The sequence below is a fragment of the Protopterus annectens genome, chromosome 16.part0, assembly GCF_019279795.1.
Source record: "Protopterus annectens isolate FY-2018-M chromosome 16.part0, PAN1.0, whole genome shotgun sequence".
Classification (NCBI taxonomy): Eukaryota; Metazoa; Chordata; order Ceratodontiformes; family Protopteridae; genus Protopterus; species Protopterus annectens.
Genome location: NC_056750.1, coordinates 878341921 through 878367412, shown reverse-complemented (window position 1 = coordinate 878367412; position 25492 = coordinate 878341921). Strand labels below are relative to the sequence as shown.

The following is a 25492-nucleotide window of genomic DNA, read 5'->3' as shown; positions in this document are numbered from 1 at the left end:
AAAGGACAAAACCACCACCGTAACAGGTACAAGCATGCAAATTCTGAAGGTAATGCTACTCAATGCTAGACGTCTAAATCTCAAAATGCACTCTCTAGAGGCACACCTAAAAATGGAGAACATCAATATCTGTGTAGTAACTGAGACCTGGTTCAAGTATCCAGAGAGCACCCCTGCAATACCAGGCTACAACTCTTACTACAGGTGGAGGAGTGTCCATATTCACACCACCAGGCTAGTTGCCCAACACAATCCGTCTGAAATTCTCCAGGTGCAACTAACACTAGGTAAGACTGCAGTCCAAATTGTAGCTTGTACAGATCCCCCACCATGCCCCAAGATTCTCACTACACCTTTCTAAACATACTGGAAAATATTAAGATACAACCAAACGCCCTAATACTGGGTGATTTCAACTACCCTGCCATTAACTGGGAAAACTACTCGTGTGCCCAACACTTGTACCCAACAGTTCTTGGAATTCATAAATTCCAATGCCCTGGATCAACTAATCCATAGTCCCACCAGGGGCTCCAGTATCCTAGACCTGGTCATTACCAACATTGGAAATCGATGCTCCACACCTATGGTCACCCCCTCATTGGTCAAGTCTGACCATAAGTTAATCACCCTTAACATCCACATCCCACCCCCACCCCCCCCAGTAAGGAAACCTCCATAAAAAACGTCTCTAAAGCCAACTTCATGCTACTCAAGTCAGAAGTGACAAACTTCATGACACCCATGCAGATAGGAATTGAATGTTCAACTGCTGAATCCCACACTAAGGCACTGTACGAGCACATTCACTCATGCATGAATCGTGCCATCCCAAATAAAACCAAGATGCTCTCCTCCAAATAAAAGGAAGCCAATCTGGTGGTCCCCTGCCAAAACAAACTTTACAACAAAAGGAAGAAACTGTTGCAGAAAAGAGGAAAATCCCAGGATGCAAAAAACTCCCTTACCAGCCTCAGTAAGAAGCAGAGATCCCTCATAAAATCCTCCAAAGCTAGTTACGAAAATAAAATTGCCAAAGATTCCAAAGTGATTCACAAGGCATTCTATAACTATGTCAAGAATCTAAATGACAATGCTCAGATCTCCTCTGAGCTACAAGAGAATGGCATTAAATATACTGATCCCAAGGATATTGCCAATATCCTGGCAGATAAATTCAGTGCCAACTTCACCCCCCTCCGGCCCCCTAAACGGCCCATCTCAATACCGGAAGATTGCCAAATTCCAGTAATAATGGCCACACAGGTAAAAAACGCACTCTCCAAAGCTAAGAATAGAGCATCCATGGGACCAGACGACATCCAAGGCTGTGTACTACATGAACTACAAAGTGAACTGGCACCTCACCAAAGTGTCACGTTTAATTATAGCTTCACCTCAGGCTTCCTGCCCACTGAGTGGTGCACAGCTACAGTTATCCCACTCCACAAGGGGGGATCCACCTTGGATCCTAGGAACTACTGCCCAATCAGGCTGACTAGCGTGATCTGCAAGGGCATGAAATGTATTATCATTGAACGTATAAACAAAGACAATGGCAACCTTCAAACACTGGACCCCACCCAGTTTGGGTTCATGAAGGGCCGATCTTGTCTCCTGAACCTGATTGACTTCTTCATATCAGTCTCCAGAGCCGTGGACGAGGGTAAGGCAGTCCACACAGCTTATCTGGACCTTGCCAAGGCCTTTGACACCATCCCCCACTCTGGAATCACAGATATACTTCCTAAGCTAGGCATTAATCTCTACATCACTCGATAGGTTGCCAACTGGCTTACTGACAGAACCCACACTGTAAAAGTAGCTGACTCCAAATCCAGCTCCAGACAAGTGGAGTACCTCAGGGTTCAGTCCTGGGATCGCTCTTGTTGGCATATACTTCTCTGAAGTACAGATCAACACTAAGGGACTCTAGCTAACAAAGTTTACAGATGACTGCAAACTTGGAGCCATTATTGAATCCCCAAATGATGTGGATACTCTAGAAAAGGGCCTTACAGAAACAGGTGCTTGGTGCCAGAGCCATGGGCTCAAGCTCAATGCCAGGAAATGTATAGTTATCCCCTTTGGGAAAAAACATGCACCCATGAATTACCACATAGGTGGCAGTACACTAAACACCGAAAGTGTGATAAGAGACTTAGGGACACAGGTGGACAGTGGTCTCACCTTCGATAACCACATCGCCACAACAGTCAGGAAATCCTTCTGTGTGGCACACCTTATCACTAAGGGCTTTTCATCCAGAAAAAAGGAGGTCATTGTCCCACTGTACTCATCCCTCATTAGACGCATTATAGAATACAACGCCTCATTTGGTATGTACCTCTCAAGACATCTACAACAACTGGAAAGGCCACAGAAATACCTCACTAAAAGAATCACAGGCCTAAAGCAGATGCCCTACGCTGACTGCCTTAACAAATTCCAGCTATACTCTGTCACATATTGTCTACTCAGAGGCGATTTCTGCTTAACATACAAGGCCATGTCAAATCGAGAGCTGTTGGACATGCTACACTTAAAGAAATCCCAATCCCTCAGAGCCACACGCTCCAAGGATCTAAACCTTGTCATCACAATAAACAAAACATGCTGGAGGGATAGGTTCCTGACCCAGATACTCCCCCGACTCTGGAAAAGACTGCCACACATATCAAGCAGAGCGCCTCTTTGGCCCTCTTCAAAAGGAACCTTGACGATTGGATGGGAGAAAAGAAATTCACCCCAGGGATCACGTCAGTTGCCCTGCTAGACAGGGGTCCAGGGAAGTAAATAGTGTGGGAAGAAATAGCCAGGAAATTGTTATGGCTAGGCTTGTATAGGCCCTAGGGCCGATAGCCTAGCACCAACCTATGAACCTATAAAACATTTGGTTTTATTTTTGATTCTGCTCCAAAGGGGAGTGATAAAAGAAACTAAATAACACTTTAGTCTCTAAGTATTCTAAAACCCAAGAAGTTACAACAGTTAAAGTGATTTAATTGTGTTATTAATGATGCACTGGAACAAAGCTGTAGTAAGAGTTAAACAAAGTAAGTTTCTTGAATGCAAACTGAAAATAAATAAGGAAGGAGCAGGGCTGAGGACTGTGAAAACAATGAGCTTGACAGGGGATAGTTGCTGTGGAACATAGAGCAGTCAAAAGAGACTTAAGTGATTATCTTACAACCATTCTTGGTGTAGGTGTAAAGCAGAAATGGGGAAAGAAGGCATCTTTCTTTCTTTCTTTGTTTTTTTTTTTTTTCCTTTTAAAAAAATAGTGGGATCCAGTTAAAGTAAACAGGTATTGAGCTGTGGTGAGTGCTATTGAGATAATTTATTTATTTTACCAGAAAGCCCAGCTGGACACAGAACCACTTTTCACTGGATGCCCAGGGAGAGAATCTCCACACACGTAAAGTTAAAGAACAGTACGTTGTTCAATCACAATTTTCACATATTTCGCAAATACAAGACATTCTATGTACATAACAATAATACATAAAATATTGTACATTATGGTATACTAAAGACTTCTGAATGCACTTAATACATAGTACATTGGAGGAGTGTTTTAAGCAGTTTAAGTACAGAATTTTAAGTAGATCATTTGTTACGGCTGTAGTGCAAGTCTGTAATCACTTGTTGCGATAGTAATGCTAGTCGGTAATCACTTGTTACGGCAGTAATGCTAGTCTGTAATCTTATCCTGGAGCATGACAGCAGCATAGCCAAGAGCTAAGGAAGAGTTGTCTTACTCTAGTTTTGAAGTCCCGAGGGTTTTCAGTGAGCCTAATAGGGAATGGGATAGAGTTCTAGGTCTTGGAGACACGGCTAGAATACAGAGCATCCCCAGCTACACTGCTGGACTTTTGAGAGTTGCCAGTTGGGGGTATACCTTTGCAGCAAACACATTAGGGCAGGGCACCTTTCAGGATGATGCAACATACTGTGTGCTAATTGTAGTTAACATTGAGGTACTGGGGCAACTCTAGCCAGTTGAGGTGTTTAAGGACAACGCAGTGATGAAAATTATAAGCTCTACTGGATGCAAATTTGGCTCTTATTGTAGCACTGCTCAAGTTTGCACTTCTGTATGGCCTAGACTTTTGTGAAAACTGTTGAAGCATACAGGATTGCAAGGAAAAGAAGGGAGCTGTCCTGCTACTTGCACCAAAACAGTTTAAATTATAGACTGCAAAAGAAGAATGTGCTGTGCATGTGTAAAAACATGGTCAATGGACGCACTGCAGACCTTACCTAAAAGAATGAGTGCAAATGCACATCATATAAATGCATTAAAAAACACAATGCAATGCACAAAAGTGAAAACAAAACAAACAAATGCCACTACTGCTGTTAATGTATGCTCAAAGCACACAATATAAAATACATTGAGAACACACATGCAGAATAATGTTCAAAAGGAGGAGGAATGGGGTTTAAGGGAAGGTACAAATTGACTCATTTATGTAATATTGGAGTGATAATAGTTGTAAAGAAAGAAAACTTGACGTATAATGTATGTAAATGGAAAGAATTTTAATAGGGGTTGTTTCCTTTTCTATTAATGTGCATTTACCTATGTCTTAAGTGATAATTTAATAAAGAAAGGATGTACTCAGTCCAGAAAAACTGTATACAGCTTGCCTGTTATTTCAGGAGTGTTTTTTAAAATGCTGTCCATTTGGGTATTTTTTTTTCCATACCAAGATGAGTATGTTCAGCATATTGTACCATCAGGTGTATAACAATCATATTGTTCTTCCAGTCCAAATCTTGTTAATAATGTGTGTTTATTTATGTACTTTTTTCATAGGAAAAACTGAAAATGACACTCTCAGCTCTAGAATCCAGAGTTCAGGCCCTTAAACGTTTACAAAAGAAGGAGGAGAAGGAGCTTGCAGACATACGTGTAAGTAACCAGCGACAAAGGCAGGGGGACAAGTGATGCGCCTTACACGTCTGTATTGTATTAATCTCAAACTAATTCTGTATTGTCCATATTTTACCTGTTATTGGTTAGTAATGTTTCTGAGAATCTGTTGGGCATATAATATATTCTTATAACATACTGGAAGTGATGAGGAAAGTGGAACTGTTGTGAAACCTTTTTGGAATTGGAAAGTTATACTCCGTATAAATCAGGCAGGTACTCAAGATGCATTACTCTGTGCTGATGTAATCTTTTTTTATACATATGCTACACCTGTGTGAACTGTCTAAACAAAGATTTTCTTAGTCATTTAAGCACACTGTGAAAGCCTTACTGAATGTCTGTGTGCACATATGTGCGCGTGCATGTACACACGTCTTTTGAGGATCCTCTAAAACTATTATAGTTGCATTAAGGAACTGCAGTAGAGTCTTTAAGCCTTAGATTCCTTACAAATTAACACCCTGACCTCTTTCTGATTCATTAAATCCAGCATTGATAGAGTCGGCAAAAGCTGTTTGAGTTTTGAATATAAGTGGTCATTATAAAAGTTTGGATCTGCCTGTCTAAAATAAGAGCATCACATCAGCCCAGGTGACTTAGACAAACAGTAACTGCATCTACAGTCTGTTCTCCAGCCTCAAGCAAAAATAAAGCAATTTGCCATATAAGGTCTATTCCCTAAATGCAGACACCCACATGGACTCATTTTGTTTCACAGGTACATATAACCCAGAGTTGTATCCCCACACAAGCTGTTCAGTACCCACATATGTATATACAGCAACAGCATGGTGGCTCTATGATAAAGGCTTCTGCTTTACAACTTCATGGTCTGGGGTTTAATCCTGATCTTTGGTTAAAGTCTGGATGGAGTTTCCATGTTCACTCTACATGTGCATAGATTTTGTACAGGTATGCCAAGTTCTTCCCCACCTCTCAAACGCATGCTGGTTGATTGCATGCATAACCCTTTCTGAATGTGAATATATACATTATATTTAGTCATGCCCATGTGGCCTACCTGATGATAGAAAAGGGTCTAAGAAGGACCTTAGCCAGCTAACAAATGAACTGGACATTCTGCACAACAAATGTATGTACCCTAAAACCATACACTCACACATTCCATAATATATCACAGATGAGTGTACACTAAAGCCATACACTCACACATTCCATAACCTATTACAAACGTTTGTACCCCAAAGCCATACACTCCCACATTACATAGCATATTTTAGATGTACAGTAGATATAAAATGTGTACACACCCCTGTTAAAATGCCAGGTTTTTGTGATATAAAAAATGAGACCACAATAAATAATTTCAAAACTTTTCTCACCTTTAATGAGACCTATAACCTGTACAATTCAATTGAAAAAAAAATCTGTTAGGGGAAAAAAATAAAAAATAAAAAAACATACAATAAGCTGGTTGCATACGTGTGCACACCCTTAAACCAATATTTTGTTGAAGCACCTTTTGCTTTAATTACAGCATTCGGTCTTCTTGGGTACACACCTGCCATCAAGAATCTGATTAACCCCAAATAAAGTTCAGCTGTCCTAGTAGGATTTCCCTGACATTTACTCAGTTGCCTGCTACAGCAAAAGCCATAGTTCCCAGAGAGCTTAATAAAGCATCAAAAGGGATCTCATTGTTGAAAGGTATCAGTCAGGAGAAGGGTACAAAAAAATTTCCACAGCATTGGATATACCATGGAACACAGTGAAGACAGTCATCATAAAGTGGAGAAAATATGGAACAGCAGTGATATTGCAAAGAACTGGACGTCCCTCCAAAATTGATGAAAAGACAAGACAAAACCTGGTCAGAGAGCCTGCCAAGAGACCTGCAGCAACACTGAAGGAGCTGCAGGAGCGTCTGGCAAGTACTGGTTGTGTATTACATGTGACAACAATCACTCGTATTCTCCATGTGTCTGGCCTATGGGGTAGGGTTGCAAGACGGAAGCCTTTTCTTACACAAAAAAACATCCAGGCCTGGCTAAAATTTGCAAAGCAGTACATCAAGTCTCCCAAAAGCATGTGGGAAAATCTGTTATGGTCTGATGAGACCAAGGTTGAATTTTTTGGCCAAAATTCCAAAAGATACTGTGATGCCCGTGCACTGACCCAATAATCAAGGAGCCTTAATCCTCACCACTAACGCCAGTGAGGGGCGTCCATATTGGGAAGGATAACAAATACACACACAGTAAAGTAAAGAAGACACCGAGATCACAGTCAGTCTATGGCTGGTTTCGCCCTTTCTCTTCAGATCCCCAATAAGACTCCCCACTGGCACAGCTATAGAGTGGAGTCCTTAGCCAGGGTTCCAAGCCAAGTCCTCCCAGCGCTCACTCTGTCAAACCAGAACCCCTATTTATCAGCCTTCAATAAGGTCCTTCCCAAAGGATGTCCAATTTATACTGTGCAATATTATTATCCAAATAGTAAGAAGACTAACAGCAAGGCTTATTGGAGTGGCTTTGTACAGTATCACCAAATACATGCAAGTACTCTAGAGCTTAAATGATCTCTACACAAAACAGCCACAGTTGAAAGGTTTAAAATATTTAATAATAATAAATAAAAACACAAGACCGATCTTCACAATTCAACACAGTGCTAGTCAAGAGTTCAGAGATCACAGGAAAATGCTTAAAATAGTACTGTAGAATAATCTGACATAAATATAGAAAACAGCTAGACTAAACCTATTATTTTCTGTCTGTTTCTAAGCGAAGTCACTGTTCTAAATAAATATCCTACTTACAAGCAGAGCAAAGCAAGTGCTGGTGATGTCAGTTCTGAAGACAAATGCAAAATGCTCTCATTCTGTCTCTCTGAGAAAGTCTTAAAAATAATAGACCACTGCTGACTCGTTTTTAGATTACGTCATTTTTCTCTGGTTCCCAGGCTAACAGAAATTCAGAGTTTTAACATTTCTTTGATCTTGCACATGGCCAAGAAACTACAGCAATAAAAGACATTATATATGTAAAAATCTAGCAATTAACTCTGGTCTCAAAACAATAGAAGGAATTCCTCAGTACAGACATTATGTCTTCGAGCTTTGAGATGCAACAGTCGTACAATGCTTGACTTATCAGCTTTCTTCCAGTAGAGTGCACTGTGGTTACATTTCTGAAGTTCAACATTTAACACAGCTTTCTTACATTTAAGAGGACAAGCCTGTGGATTATATTCATATTTAAAATGACACAGAATTATTTACAAAATTTTATCTAGCTAGGCTGGCAGCCTTCACGTATCCCCCCCCCAGAGAACTCAAGCTAGTTTTTCAAGTGACCCTTGAGAAACGTTGCTTGAGAGGGTTAGGTCTATCTGAGTATACCTTGCCCCATTCCCTGTCTTGAGAGCCCATCTGCATTAGCGTTGCTAACCTCACTGCGGTGCTGCACTGACATATCATATGCTTGCAACCCTAGGCTCCATCTTAGTAACTTGGTATTTTGCTTTCTGGCTCAGTGTAACCATGTTAGGGGATTGTGATCTGTAACTACAGTGGATTTTCTTCCAACAGATAAGGCTGAAGTTTCTACAGTGCCCACACTATGGCTAGACATTCCTTTTCTACAGCTGCATAGCATTCCTCCCTGGGTTGGAGCCTACGACTGATATAAACCACTGCGTGCTCTTCTCCCTCTGAAGAAATCTGGCTAAGTACAGCCTCCACCCCGTGGTTTGAAGCATCTACCTGCACAACAAATGTGTTGCTGTCATCTGGACTGGCTAACACAGGGGGCTCTCCCAAAGCTTTCCTAAGCTCCTGGAATGCCTGCTGACATGCTGGGGTCTACAGTACCTTGCCTGGGCTGTTCTTTCTTGTCAGGTCTGTGAGGGGAGCAGCTATGATACTATAACTGGGGATGAACTTTCTGTAGTACCCTGCTGTCCCTAAGAATGCCCTCATCTGCTTTTTGGTAACAGGTACAGGCCATGCCTGAATGGCTTTCACTTTGGCAGGTTCTGGACTGATCTTACCACTCCCCACTCTATGTCCCAGGTAGGAGACCTCTGCCATACCCACCTGACATTTGCTCGGCTTAATGGTAAACCCTGCCCTCTGTCGTCTGCCCAGCACCCCCTGACATGTTGAAGGTGCTCTTGCCAAGATTGGCTGTAGATGGCAATATCATCTAGGTAAGCAAGGGAAAACCCTCTTGCTCCTGCTAGGATATGATATACCAGTTTCTGGAAAGTCGCTGGGGTATTCTTCATCCCAAAGGGCATCTTTGTGAACTCATACAAGCCAAAAAGAGTCACAAAGGCTGACTTCTCTCTAGCATTGGGAGTCTAGGGCCATGCCAGTAACCCTTGGTAAGATCAATGGATGTAAGATACTTATTCCCACCCAGCTGCTCTAGGGCCTCATCTGTCCTAGTCATGGGGTACGCATCTGACTCTGTGTGACTATTTAATTTCCTGTAGTTCACACAGAACCTGGTGCTGCCATCCTTCTTTGGCACCAGTACCACTGGGGAGGCCCAGGGACTGTTGGACCCATTAATTACCACTAGTTCCAACATTTCCTGTATCTGCTCCCTCAGAGTCTGTTTGACTCTCTCAGGCAGCCTGTAAGGGCCCTGCCTAATAGCCCTTTGGGGTCCTGTATCCACCTGGTGCTGCACCAGGTGGGTTCACCTGGGTTTCCCAGTGAACATGTCCCCAGACTCCTGTAACACTGCTTGGATTTCTTGAACCTGGGTAGGAGATAGCTACTGGGACATTGCTGTCCCTTCCACTGAGGTGTCTGTCCGAGCCTCACTGAGGAGATCAGTCACTAGATCTCCCTTAGACTCCTCCTGCAATCCACTGCAAATACTCAGTCATGGTAAGGTTTCATCATGTTAACATGGTATAATTTGTGGCCCTGCCTTCTACCAGGTAGTTAATATCACTGACCTTGCTTACCAACTTGTAGGGTCCCTCCCAGGCTGCTTGCAGCTTGTTGTGTCTAACAGGAATGAGGACCATAACCTGCTGCCCTGCAGCATACTCTCTAGCTCGAGCATTCCTGTCATACCAGACCTTTTTCTGTTGTTGGGCATTTGCCAGGTTTTCCTGGGCCAAGTCCATGAGTTCCCTGAGCCTTGTCCTGAGGTTTAGGACATATGCCGTAACAGGCTCCTTGTGGGATTTACACTCACCTTCCCACTCATCACAAATTAAATCTAGAGGCCCTCTCATCCTATGCCCATACAGCAACTCAAATGGTGAAAACCCTATGGATTCCTGGGGAACCTCTCTGTTAAGTAAACAACAGATGAGGCAAATGTTTGTCCCACTCTCTCCTAAACTGGTCTGCAAATGCTCGTAGCATGGACTTGATTGTAGAGTTTAACCTCTCAACAAGACCATTAGTTTGGGGATGGTAGGGGGTGGTCTTCAGGTGCTTCACCCCACAGTACTTCCACAGATAAGCCAGCAGTTCCGACATGAAATTGGCACCTCTGTCAGTCAGTATTTCTTTTGGAAAACCTACCCTTCTGAAAATTCCTAACAAAGCATTTGCCACCTTTTCTGCCTCAATGGAGGACAAAGCCGCTGCATCAGGGTATATTGTAGCCTAATCTACTACCACTAGGATATACTTTTTCCCTGCAGAACTTGAGGCGCTCAGAGGCCCCACAATATCCATAGCTACCCTCAGAAATGGCTCCTCAATCACAGGCAAAGGAATCAAAGGAGCTCTCACCTTTTGGCACTGCTCACAGGTCCTGCAGGGTCCTGTTACATTTCTGGAAATTCCAGGCCAATAGAAGTTCTGCATAATATGTCTCTCTGTACGTTTTATACCCATATGACCTGCTAATGGAATATCATGGGATATGGCTAGAAACACCAGACGGTAGGCTCTAGGCACTACCAACTGCTGTACCTTCTCACCTTGTAACCCTCCCTCAGGGATCCACTCTCTGTACAGTAACCCTTTATCCCAGTATACAGATTCCCCCTTCCCTTGAGAATCAGGTGCCTCCCTAGCTACCAGCCTCAGGCCTTGCAATGTAGGGTCTGAGAGCTGAGCCTGTCTCAACTCTCTCTTTGTAACCCCTCCCAGCTCCCCTTCCACAGGAAGTCTCGCATCCTCTGACAGCGGTGCCTTACTGTCAGCCTGGGTGCTACTACTCACCTCTACCTTTGCAGTCACTCTGTCCAAGGAACATCAGTACCCACAAGCAGCTGTGGCTCACTTTCAGTCTCACTGCTACACAGTAGTTCCCTCCCTGAAATAACCACCTCACCAGTCCTGGCTGCAAGTATGCGGTCTCTCTGGGTCTCCTGCAGGCTACCAGACCCACATGCTTGTCTCCTAGCCTGACTGCATGTAACTGCATAAGCACATGGTACTGCCTCATCCAAATCCTTCCATATCAGGATATCTGCAAGATGGCAGTTTGGTACCCCTGTTGCCTCAAGACAACCTACTGTTGGCATTTTGTCTTTCCCACTTATTGGCTGTCTCACCTTTTGTTCCCCACCTTGCCTCCATGGACATCTGTATGCTACATGGCAGCACTGGTTGCATTCAAAACCTTTAACCTTAGATCCTGGATGTGTGCATGGACTAGTGTCTTCCCCTGTTACTGACAGATTCTGTTGGAGCAGTCTGGGCTGCCCAACATGGGTTCCTTTAGACCCATGAGCAGTACTGGGGGTCCCTTTCTTGTGCAGGGATGCCCTGCTTGCTAAGTATAGGTCTCCCTTCTTCCCCAACTCATCTGAAGTAGCACATTGTCTATCAGCTAACCAGATCTTCATGTCCTCAGGCAAAGTGCTAAGAGCTTGTCCCCGCACCAAAAGGTCTGCCAGCCCTTCAAAAGTGGTGACCTGACATCCACTGACCCACCTATGAACATAAGTGCGCGGTTCAGCAATATATTCAAACACACTTTCATCTGCATTGCATGTAAGCTCACAAAACTTTTTCTTATAAGTTTCAGGTGTTAGCTTTAAAAATTCTAACAAACAAATCTTTACAGCATTATAGTTAAAACAGTCAATATCAGATAATTTGGAAAGTACATTTACAGCTTTACCATGGAGTAAGGGGATCAGGAACCGTACCCAGAGCCTTTGGTCAACATCATACTGTTTACATACCCTCTCAAACATATGAATGAAACTATCAAAATTATCCCCCTCTGTAAACTGCAAAATAAATTTACTGACCTGTTGTGCTTCTGGGGTTTGGTTACTCCCTTCCCCATTACCTCCATGACTCTGGTGAAGAGTCAGCATCTCCTTTTCGTGCTGCCTCTCATTCTCCTCAGCTTCCAGGCGTAACAGTTTCTCATTCTACTCAGCTTGTAGACATCTCAGTCTCTCTGCTGCTTCTGTTTCCAAATGCCTGGCATCCAACTCGTCTCTTTAGCTCCAGATGGATTTTTAACTCCTCTGCAGAAAAGCTGAGCTGTCCATTCTCTGAGTGTAGTACATTTCCACAGACAGCCTGATCGCTGTCCTCATTGCTGTTTTCTGACGCAGCTGTGACCAAAGCTGCAGTCATGTCTGCCTTAGTCAGGTTTCCGTGCACCCATCCCTTAACCTGGCACATCTCAGCCAACTGCTTCCTTGTCAGCTTGCCATACTCCTGTGCTGACATGCTTGCCTGCTCTCCTTGGCTAATTAATCTAACAAAAGAAATAAAACAATTATGATCTGAACTCTGAATATTCATTGCATGGCTAATTTAGAGTACAAAAACATCTTCAGTGATCACTGTACACAAGCTACAGGAATTCACTATCCACACCACTACAAGCCAATTGCCAACCAATTAATATGTGGTGTGGATATCTCACCACTGCCAACCAATTAATATGAAATATGGATATCCCACCACTGCCAACCAGTTAATATGTGAGTCCCTTGCACTGGCCCAGTAATCAAGGAGCCTCGGTCCTTACCACTAACACCAGTCAGGGGTGTCTACATTGGGAAGGATAACAAATGCACACACACACAGTAAAGTACAATTTCCCTTAAGAGCACACAGAGATCACAGTCAGTCTGGGGCTGGTTTCTCCCTTTCTCTCCAGATCCCCAATAAGACTCCCCACTGGCACAAGTATAGAGTGGAGTCCTTAGCCAGGGTTCCAAGCCAAGTCCTCCCAGCACTCTCTCTGTCCAACCAGTGCTTCATGTCTCTGTCCAAGTAACTGACACACACACACACACACACACACACACACACACACACACACACACACACACACACACTTTGAGTTATGATTTATATACAACCACACAGACACTCCTGGAGAAGGCTGGCACAGGTTCACTAGCTGTGCCCCTTCTGTCCAGGCTATAAGGTAGTAATCCATTGCCACCACAACCCCTGTTTATCAGCTGCCAATAAGGCCCTTCCTAAAGGGTGTCCATTTTATACTGTTCAATATTATTATCCAAATAGTAAGTGGATGAGCTGCAAGTCTTATTGGAGTGGCTTTGTACAGTATCACCAAATACATACAAGTACTCCTAGAGCTTAAATTATCTCTACACAAAACAGCCACAGTTGAAATGTTTAAAAATATTTAATAATAATTAATAAAAACACAAGACAAATCTTAATTCAAGAGTTCAGAGATCTCAGGAAAATCCTTATAATAATACTGTACAATAGTCTGACATAAATATAGAAAACAGCTACACTAAACTTACTATTTTCTATCTATTTCTAAGAGAAGTCACTGTTCTAAATAAATATCCTACTTACAAGCAGAGCAAAGCAAGTGCTGGTGATGTTGTCAGTTCTGAAGACAAATGTAAAATGTTCTCATACTCTCTCTCTCTCTCTCTCTCTCTCTCTCTCTCTCTCTGAGAAAGTCTTAAAAATAATAGACCACTGCTGACTCATTTTAAATTGCATCATTCTTCTCTGGTTCCCAGGCTAACAGAAACTCATAGTTTTAACTTTTCTTTGATCTTGCACCTGGCCTGGAAGCTTCAGCAATAAAAGGCATTATATATGTAAAATCTAGCAATTAACTCTGGTCTCAAAACAATAGAAGGAATTCCTCAGTCCAAACATTATGTCTCTGAGCCTTGAGATCAAACAGTTCCACAGTGCTTGACTTATCAGCTTTCTGCCAGCAGAGTGCACTGTGGTTACATTTTTGAATTTCAACATTTAACACAGTTTTCTTACATTTAAGAGGACAAGCCTGTGGATTATATTCGTATTTCTAGCTAGGCTGGCAGCCTTCATATATCTTCACCGGTATGTTTGGCGCAAAAACTACACTTTGCATCACCAAAAAATACCATCCCCACCGTGAAGCATGGTGGTGGCAGTATCATGCTTTGGGGTTGCTTTTCTTCAGCAGGAACTGGGGCTTTAGTCAAAGTGGAGGGAATTATGAACAGTACCAAATGCCAGTCACGTTTGGCCCAAAACCTTCAGGCATCTGCTAGAAAGATGAAGAGGAATTTCACCTTTCAACACCCCTTATCAGAGCCTGAAGATTCTTTCCCTCCAGTGGGTGGAAGGGCAAGTGCTCGTAAACACTGTTTTTAGCTAAGTTTCTGGTGTCATTCTAAGGGGATCCAGTATCTGTCTACCTGGGACGACATGATCGGCAATCCTCGATGCTTTGCCAGAGACAGCCTGCATCTGTCACCCCTGGGATTCCAGCTACTGACTAAGGCATTTGCCAGTTAGAAAGACCAAAATTCCACCATAACTTCTACAAACAAATGCAATCTGTGGGTCATGTTGCTCAATGTTAGAAGTCTAAATCTCAAGATGCACTCGTTCAAAGCTCTCCTCAAAATGGAGACTGTCGACATCTGTGCTATAACAGAGACCTGGTTTAAAGAGGCAGAAAGCACCCCTGCATTCCCAGGCTACAACTCATTACATACCTTTCGGCCCCAGAATATGGCCAGAAGCTCCAATGGCAGTGGTGTCTCCATATACATAAAGGATACACACACCTCCAGGCTGGTAGCCCAGCATAATGCATCCGAGATGCTTCAGGTACAATTAACACTGGGCAAAATGCGGATGCAAGTCATAGCCTGCTACAGAACCCCAACCATGTCCCTTGAGTCTCACTCTAACTTCCTAAGCACCTTGGAATCTATCAAGGTCCAGCCCAATACTCTCATACTGGGTGACTTTAACTACCCTTCCATCAACTGGTAAAACTATTCTATTACTAATGTACAGATCCAACACTTCCTGGAATTTATCAATTCCAATGCCTTGGGCTCATTCTGACCCCCCCCCCCCCACTAGAGGAAGCAACATTCTCAACCTGGTTGTCACCAACATGGGAGACCATTGCTCCACACCTATAGTCACCACCTCCCTGGTTAAATCCGACCACAAACTGATCACCATGGAAATCTCCATCTCACCCCCCCCCCCCCCTGCTAAGGTGACCACCCTGAAAAACTTCTCCAAAGTTGACTCTGGGATCCTAAAAACAGAGGTGGCAAACATCTTGGCACCCATGCCAATGGAAAACAGCTGCATGACTGCCTGATCTTACAACAATGCACTGTACAAGCGTACACAAATGCATGGATCTTGCCATACCAAATAGAACCAAGACGCTCTCCTCCAGAAAAAGGAAGCCAATCTGGTGGTCCCAAGCCATCAATAAACTCTACAACAGAAGGAAGAAGCTGTTGCAGAAAAAAATGAAGTCACAAGACTGGAAAAACTCCCTTACAAGACTCAACAAAAATTTGAGATCCCTTATCAAATCCTCTAAAGCCAGCTATGAAGACAGAATTGTGGCTGACACGAAAAACAACCACAAAGACCCAGATTTGCCCAGAGTTATTGCACAATGGAACCTCCTATACTGACTCTACAAATATAGCCAACATTTTAGTTGACAGATTCAGTGCCATCTTTACCCCTCTCCCCAAGGCCCAGTCACAATACCAGAGAAAAGCCTGGTACCCACCATTTCTGCATCACAGGTAAAAGCTGCATTGTCCAAAGCCAAGAATACAGCATCCATGGGACCAGATAATATCCCTGGCTGGGTCCTACATGAACTACAAAATGAACTGGCACCACACCTGTGTGCCCTGTTCAGTCACAGCCTTACCTCAGGTTTTGTCCCTAATGAATGGCACTCTGCTGCAGTCATCCCTCTCCACAAAGGGGGAGCAAGTACAGACCCTGGGAACTACTGCCCCATTAGCCTGACGAGTCTGGTATGCAAAGCTATGGAGCGCATCATCATGGACCTGCTCAACAAAGACATAGGCAATCTCCAAACTCTTGATCCCACACAGTTTGACTTCATCAAGGGGAGATCTTGCCTGCTAAACCTGGTTGACTTCTTTGAGACAGTCACCAAGGCTGTGGATGAGGGTAAGGCAGTGCATACAGCCTACCTCGACCTGGCCAAGACCTTTGATACCATTCCCCACTCAGGTATCATTGACAAACTCCCCAAACTAGGCATCAATCCATATATAACTAGGTTGGTTGCAAACTGGCTCACAGACAGGACTCACAGAGTGAAAGTTGCGGACTCCAAGTCAGACAGTTGACCAGTCACAAGTGGAGTCCCTCAGGGCTTGGTCCTGGGCCCCCTCCTGTTTGACATCTACTTCTCAGAAGTCCAAGGCAACATGGAGGGAGTCTGGCTGGCCAAGTTCGCTGATGACTGCAAGCTAGGAGTCATTATCAACTCCCCAAGTGATGCAGATATCCTGCAAAAGGGCCTCTCTGAGACCAGTGACTGGTGTTGGAACCATGGCCTTAAGCTCAATGCCAAAAAATGTGTTATCATTCCCTTTGGAAAAAACTCAGCCCCCTCGAATTACCACATCAATGGTAGCCCACTAAACACTGAAGGGGCCATAAGAGATCTGGGCACCCAGGTCGACAGCCACCTCACCTTCGACCATCATGTTGCCACTGTGGTCAGAAAGTCCTTCTATGTGGCACATCTTATAACCAAAGGGTTCGCATCCAGAAAGAAAGAGGTCATCATCCCTCTCTACTCATCCCTCATTAGACCAATCATTGAATATAACGCCCCGTTTGGCATGTACCTGACCCCAGACCATTACAACAGCTGGAGAGGCCACAAAGGTACCTCACAAAAAGGATCTTAGACCTTAAACACATGTCCTACATGGACAGACTCAAGAAACCTCAGCTGTTCTCCGTCTCTTATCTACTCAGAGGTGATCTTTGCTTGATGTACAAAACCATGTCCGAGCCAGCCCTACTTGAAATGCTGCACCTAAAGAAATCCCAATCCCCCCACGCCACACACTCCAGAGACCATAACCTCACTACCACAATCAACAGAACATGCTGGAGGGACAGGTTCGTCTCCCAAAGACTGCCCAATCTCTGGAATAAACTTCCCATCCGTGTCAAGCAGAGCACTTCACTTGCCCTTTCAAGAGAAATCTTGACAAGTGGATGGATAATAGAAAGTTCACCCCAGGGATCACTCTAGTTGCCCTACTGGATAGAGGCACTGTGAACAAACATCGGGTGGCACAGTATCGGGGAAAATTTATTTTTGGGCTAGGCTTGTAAGGGCTCCAGGGCCAGTAGCTTAGTACACAACTATGAACACGACAATGACCACAAGCGTACATCCAAATCAACAAAAGAATGGCTTCACCAGAATAAAATTAAAGTTTTGGAATGACCCAGCCAGAGCCCAGACCTAAATCCAATAGAAAATCTGTGGGGTGACCTGAAGCTGTGCACAAGAGATGCCCTCGCAATCTGACAGATTTGGAGCACTTTTGCAAGGAAGAGTGGGCAAATATCCACGTCAAGATGTGCCATGCTGATAACACCATTCAGTCTTCTTGGGTAGGAGTCTAATTAAATCAAAAGGTGCTTCAACAAAGTATTAGTTTAAGGGTGTGCAAACTTTGCAACAAGCTTATTGTACGTTTTTTATTTTTTATATTTTTTCCCTTAACAGATTTGTTTGTTTTTCAATTGAATTGTACATCATGTTACAGGTCACATTAAAGGTGGGAAAAGTTTTGAAATTATTTATTGTCGTCTCATTTTTTTATATCACAAAAACCTGGCATTTTAACAGGGGTGTGTACACTTTTTATATCCACTGTATGTACCCTAAAGCCACACACCTGCATGTATTATCCCAAAGTGTCCCACTAGGGCTAGCTATATGGAAAGCAAGCAGAACTGTAAAAGGCAGAGGACCCACAAGAGTGTTACAGTATTGAGTGTTCCCATCTAGATTGCCAGATTCCAGAGTAAACAGCAGTTCTAATAGAGAGAAGTGATATCTTTCAGGAATGTGCCTAGAGTCCTGGGAAGGTTTGTAGAAGTTGGGAGAGCTCATAGGATTTTCAGTAAAACCATGAAGCCCCACCTCTTAACTGTTACCCCATAACTGTGTTTGGCTCATGTACTCACAATCTGACTTTTTCGATCACAGATGCATTTGAATTTTAAGGAAGCAGTAGGCGTATCAATTACTGAGGTCTTCATCTCACTGCATGCCCTATTAAGAATCTGAATGATTACCTACACAAAGTGCTACATAACATTTTGTTTTGCCTATACCTGTAGGAAAAATTGTCAATACAGTTCTGATGGGGTGCTGTTAATTATAGACTTCAGTACCCTTGGAGGTTCAGTGATGCCTACCACGGGCTTTGCATGCATGTACAGATTATCATACTATACAAATGAGCTTTATTATATCATCCCCGCCTCTTTTCCTAAAAATACAATATCCTGCATCACAGGAAAAGCTGATGTAGACAATGTAGCCCCCCGCTGCACTAGTGTAATGCTAGCTTAACAACAGTGGGTTTCACACATTCTCCCCCACTGAAGAGTTAATAGTCTTCCTAGTAGGATTAATTCCAGTTTGTCCTCCTTCTAGAAGTAGTGTGTGTTTCCCAATATGTGTCCCGTTAGTGTTTTTAACAGGAGGCCAACTGACTTCATAACAATTAATAGGTAAAGGCCCAAAAACGAAGGTGGGAAGGCTGTCTTCTCCCTTTTTCACATGGTCTACCTCCCTTTCCAGCAATAATTATCAGAATGTGCAGCAAACACATTGCAGTGACTTCTGCTGTATGTGTTCAGCCATCTTTGTACTTTGTTTCATCTCTCCTACTCCCCCAGAGTTTGTTTCAAGTTATGTAATCCATCTTTGCTTACCAGCCTTACTGGCAGTTCCTGTCTTGTCACAGACAAATGCTCTTTCTCTGTGCCTGTTTGCTTGCCTGCAAAGCACATGGACAAAAATAATACTGTAATGTATAGGTATACATTGTTTATGCTTCTCTCTCTTGTTTTACAGAGGGATACCCGCAGTTTAAAACAATACGTCACACAAGAATTTGTGAAACTGCACCAGTTTCTCAATGTCAAGGAACAACAACTACTCCAACAACTCAGGAATAAAGAAGCAAAGATTCAGAAAGAAATGGAATTAAATCTTGGATGCATTAGAAGTGATGTAGTTGCTACCAGCAGTTTGGTGCCTGATAACCTGGAGCCTATGAATAAAGAAGCAGAGATTCAGGAAGAGACTGAAAAACATCTTGAAGAAATTAAACGTGATAATTTGATTAGCCAAAATTCTGTGTATTATGCTAAAGCAGTGCTCAAGAAAGAAGCAGAGAGTGTGGAAGAGAGGGAGCAAAATCTTGACCGTATTAAAACTGATTTTACTGTCATCCAAACAATAGCATCTGATGGGAATTTGGATGTAAAGAAAGAAGTGACACTCCTGGAAGAGATGACAGAAACTCCTGAAGGCATTAAACATAACATTGTTCTCACTCAGGGGTCACTGCCTCATATCAACTTGGAACTTAAGAAAGAAGACGCCAAAGAAAACATTGAATACTTTAGAAATTACAGTGTGATCAAAACGGAAGAGGTATCTGAAACGCACTTGGAACGCAAGAAAGAAGAAGAGATTCCAAGAGAGAGGAAAGACGATGTTGACTGTATTAAAAATAATGTTATGGAAGCCCAGAACATACTTTGTTATGCTAATGCAGTAATCAAGGAAGAAGAAGTCGAGATTCCAGAAGAGATGGCAAGAAATACTGACTGCACAAAAAATGACATTACGCCCACACAGGAGACGGTGCCTAATGTCAAATTGGAGCTTGACGATCTGGATTCCAGTGGATTTCTGACAGTAAGTTTGTTTCAAATTTTTCCATTTGTATGACTTCTGTTTGGAGAGTGGACTATTAGAGTTGCAATTGACAAGAAAAGAACTTTAAGATTAGAATTGAAGCATGTGCTCATTTTAATTCCTTAAGCACTTTTTTTGTTTAGTTTTTACTTTGTAAAAATCAGGCTATATTGTACATCTGCACGTGTAGTGAGAAAAAAATGAGTGTGATGCAAGTCTAAAATCAAAGTAATAAGAATTGCCAAATGTAGACTGTACTTGCCAAGTAAATGTTATGTTAATGGTGCTCTGAAGTCTGTGTTTGAGAACAGTAGATTAAACACAGGGTGAGATTTTATTTACATTTATCTGTTGATTAGGTGGATGAAATTACCCCAATACCATTCTCTGTATGACCGAAGCTGATAACACAAAGACAAGTACAGAAAAAACATTGAATAAACATGGAGCAGTAGTATTTATTTACATTTGCTTACTGGGAAAGTGCAATGCTCTTTTGCAAAGGAGATCCGGGGGACAAAAGCTCCTTTATACTGACATCATGGACATCATTTGCATTGCTTGATCATTTAGTAAGTTTTATTTGTGAGCAACAGTTCCATTATTCAGACATCCTTGACACTGGTTACATCAGATACAAACATTTCTGATTAAAAATAGTTGCATGGCTTGAATATGAATATTTTTTTAAATACAGGGGAGTATATTCAGTGCAGTATCATCAGTATATGTAGATTGTCCAATTTTACATAAAAAAATAGTTGTTACTATAAAGACTTGTTCAAAATCTAGGACCTAGTAAGCTAAGATAAAGAGTCAGGGCAGCTTAAGGAACGGGAGGAGGCACAAGAAAGATAAAGAAGAAGTGATGACAGAGGAGGGTATAGTTGTGATAACGGTACATTACGTTTTGTGCAGCAGGGACTTGGTGCACAAATGCATGTAGCTGTATTAGTTCCAGTTTAACCAGGGAAGGTACAGGTGTAGAACCATTTATCTGTCAAATGTTGCTTCAGTTGGAATTTAAAGTCTTTTAGGTTTGCAGAGTATCCTTAAGTGGAGTGGGAATGTATTCCATCTGTTAGCAATGCGGTGCAATTGCAGGGAGTATCATTGTTTGGTTTAGTTGTAGAGAGAAATGACTTGTTAGTGGAGGATAGAGGTCTCTTACTAGTATAATGTTGAATGATGGTGTGAAGACATTAGAATTTTTCAGGGTTGTGCATTAGTTTGAAGATTGTAAAAAAATTGTGAGTACAGCTGAGAATTATTTAGTTTGAGCCAGTGTAGTTGTTTTAGAGACTGGCAGTGATGTGATCTGTATGGTAGATTGGTTGCAGATTTGGCTTCTTTATTGTAGCATTGTTCTGACTGCGGTGGTGGTGCTGCGGTAGCGTTGTCACCTCACAGTTAAACGTTGCAAGTTCGATTCTCAGTTAGAGCATCTTCTGTGTGTCTACATGCGTGAATGGGTGTTCCTTCGTTGAAGGTTGTGCGTTAGGCCCGGCAAGCCATCACGTAAAAATCTACTGCCAATCATTAGCGGACCGGAGTTCCGCTGTGGTGACCCCTGACCGGGAAAAGCCGAAAGACAGTGTATTGTAGCATTGTTCTAGCTTGGCTGATAGAGGAGTTGAGATTGGTTAGGATAAGACAGGCATATAACAGGGTAGGATAAGCAGTGGAAAAGAAGTGGCCGTGTTTTGTCTAGGAGAGCCAGTAAGGTATTTACACTATAGAGTTAGTCTAGCTTTTGGTGTGTCTTAGCTATAGTTTGTTGAGGGTGAAGATCAAAGTTCAGATGGCCGTCTATAATAACACCTATTAGTTTGGCTTGGGATATCAGTTCTATATGGGTCTTGTTGGATGACAGTATGTTAAAGTTTTTCAGGAGAGAGAGAGTTGTCAACCATACTGCTTTGGCAGTACACTTGATTTCTTTAGCCTTCTGCTCTGCCATACATCTTTTTTCTACAGCTTAGTAAACATCGCTCCTCAAACACAATTGAACTGACAAGATCAGTTTCTGGTCAGCTGATCCTGACAGTCCAGTTGTGTTCTTGGAACCACGCTGCCAAGTCTCAGTTGGCAGTTACAGGCAGCATGAGAAAAAGTCATAAAGTCCCTTTTAGAAGAAAAATCTATTTGCAGATATGTGTTCATAGGTAGGTACTAGGCTATCGGCCCACGGGGCCTACATAAGCCTAGCCAGCAAGGTTCCATGGCTTACGCCACCCAAGAAAGTTATTTTCCTGTGCCACTGTCGAGCAGAGACACAGAAGTGATCCCCGGGGTGTATTTCCTATTTCCCATCCACTCATCAAGATTTTTCTTGAAGAGTGCTCATGAAGAACTTTACTTGACATAGATGGGTAGCTTGTTCCAGCGTATTAACTGCCAAGATTGCATATTTTGAGTGTGCTTATATTGTACTCGGGTAATTAGTCTGCTTTTTGGGATAAGAGACTTTCAGTATTTTGTAATATGAAGCATTTATTCTTTGAAGGGCTGCCACCACCTGCTTAAATTCTGAGAAAGTACTTTAACAGACATTAAACCTTTTATCACTTGAAGCTTGATTGATGGTTGGGTAGTATATAACCACAATCAACACTTCTCAACTGTCCAGTATTTGCCTGAAATTTGAAAATATCGCATTCAGGCATGAAATTCTGAGTAGCCACTTTTAAATTAAATTACATTTTAATTCCTTTGCCTCTTGACACCAATTACATCCTTATCTTGCACCTGCATCACTGACATTGGTGACATCATCAGTGCTGCATCACTGACATTGGTGACATCATCAGTGCTGCATCACTGACATTGGTGACATCATCAGTGCTGCATCAGTGACATTGGTGACATCATCAGTGTTGCATCACTGACATTGGTGACATCATCAGTACTGCATCACTGACATTGGTGACATCTTCAGTGCTGCATCACTGACATTGGTGACAACATCAGTGCTGCATCACTGACATTGGTGACATCATTAGTACTGCATCACTCACGCTGGTGACATCACCAGCGCTGCAATCTTGCTTGTATATTAGAGGAGTTCTCCAGCTCCAAATCAGACTCCTTGGGAACTGTAATCACAACTGCATTTCTCCTGACTAATTTAGTCTGTGAACCACAGATCTGTGTTTTCTTGTTTGATTTGTCTGCCATGTCATTGGGTGGGGGTGGGTGGAGACAGTCTTCTCAACCTGCATTGAATAATCAAGATGTTCTTCGTGTTTCACTGTTGCAGTCATCACACTTGGGTTATCTGCTTGCAGGTAGCCCTCAGTCGGCCCGAATACTAGAGACTTAGTATTTCTGCGTCAGTTGATGTCGCTCCAGGACTGACATCAGGTCGTCAGGGGTATAAAAACAGGCAGCCATTACATCAGTCTTTCTTGCCGAGGAGCCCATAGCAGAAGCAGTTCGCATGAGTACCGGTCAGCTGCTACCTGAGTTTTTCGTTTACGAATTGAATCATCCTGAAGTCTTCTAAAGCTAAGTACCCCGTTGGGGATCCTTTTTTCTTGCTCTAACCGATGTCAGAAAAAGTTAACAATTGTCTTGTCCGTGGAAAGCAAGTACCACACTGAGATTTTCATTCTTACTGCGCCACGACATACCTCGCTGTCGGTTTTGTGCCTTGTTCAATGCCCAAACCATTTGTTGTCACTAAATACTTTCGTTATCGATCTCTGTATTCTGAAATGGCTTTGGTAAGTCATCTGACGACTGATATTCTGAAAAAACGTAAGGATAAAGACAGAAACCGCACAGGTCCAAGGCTGCTGACGACACTTCCATTAAGCTAGTCACCAGTCCGCCAGTACTCAGTGTGGCGCTTTCGCAGCCCCTGATGCTGCTTCAGTGGATTCGCAGGTATCTACTGAGACCCGTTCGGAGTCCAGTATGCCACGAGACTCTTCTTCTACTATGGAACCTGCAGATGTTTCTACCTTGGATGGGTCCAGAGCCGCTGAGCAAGCACCGGCTTCTGAGGAAGTACTTCGCACTGCCGATGTAGGACACAAATCAACGACCTCTTTTGTGTCTTCAGTTGTATCTAAAACTATCGAGTCTCTAAGGCCAAGAGTATGCACTACGCCTAGAAAACCGAAGACCCAAGCTCATGCACTTGCTCCCTTGCCACAACATCAAATGCTTAAAATGGCAGAAGACCTTATTATGCTGATTAGGGGAAGCCAGCCTTCCCCTGCTAAGAGAAAAAGAGACCAGTCCCCAGCAGCCTCAACAAACCAAGATTCCAATGACTCTGAGGTGTCTAATTTATGAAGACATGCCCTTATCTGCTTATGAGGATTTAGATGCAGAGGAATCCATTCCTTCTGCCTCTCCTCCAGAGGACTTTTCTTTTGGTGAAACCCTACATACTTTAAGAGAGCATTTCCATTAGTAATGCCAAGACTATCCTCAATCCAAAAAAAGACTCTGAGAATTTCTAGATTTGCCACAACATAGGCCTTTAGCAATACCCCCAGTCCTGGATGTTGTGGATGATGTCTTTATGGAATCCAATTTAACTCCTGATATTTTACCCCCTGCTCCTAGGAAACCAGACAGGTACTACAGAGTACCTGACTCTCACAAATTCCTTTTCAAAAATCCTACTGTTGACCCAGAGGTCATCTCCCAGGGGCCTAAAGGTATCAAAGCAACTACAGCTAAGAATCCCACCCTTTCGGACAGGGATTCCAGAGCTTTGGGCAGATGGGGTAAGAAAGTAATATACCTCTGGAACTCTCGCCATTAGGGTTTTGAATTGTTAGTTTCACATGCTGAAGTACCAACAACATGTTATGGAACTTATTAAGCAAAAAAGATGCACCTTTACAGACTGTGCAGAAAATAAAGAATTGCAAGAGCTTATGCATTCTGCAAGCCAATTCAGCAGGCATACATTACAGTGTGCCTTTGACGCCCTAGAAACATCTTGCAGGGCAGCGGTCAATGGTTCTGTATTGAGAAGGCATGCTTGGCTTAAAGAGCAGACCTTGCCAGACCATGTCAAATCAAAGTTAGTAGACGCTCCTTTGAACAAGGACAATCTGTTTGGCACCAAAGCTAGAGGTGCTTAAAAAGGTGGAAGAAAAAGCTAAATCTATGCAGACAGTCAAAGAATTTTTGCAAGTACAGCCTCCTAGATTCAGTAGGCATCACCCCTCGAAACATTGGTCCTTTCCAGCCCCCTCTAGGCCATCTCAAACTAGACTCAGGGGATGCAGACCCAGACTACAGTCTCAAGGTATGCACAGATCTAAGCAATGGAGTGCCTCCACTTCTAAAGCAGGGAGTGCTAAGCCACCCCCTTACGGAAAGAATTCCCAATGACTTCTCTACTCCACTCCCCACC

The 25492-nt window shown here is 42.9% G+C and overlaps 1 protein-coding gene across 1 annotated transcript in view; it reads left to right on the top strand.

Annotated features, from left to right (window-relative positions):
• LOC122790379 (zinc finger protein 184-like) overlaps positions 1–25492 on the top strand; it is a 161773-nt gene that overhangs the window by 56139 nt on the left and 80142 nt on the right. The window contains exons 2-3 of the mRNA XM_044057892.1: positions 4823–4918; positions 19261–20112. Coding sequence (XP_043913827.1) covers positions 4823–4918; positions 19261–20112 — 948 coding nt within the window. The remainder of the gene's footprint in view (positions 1–4822; positions 4919–19260; positions 20113–25492) is intronic.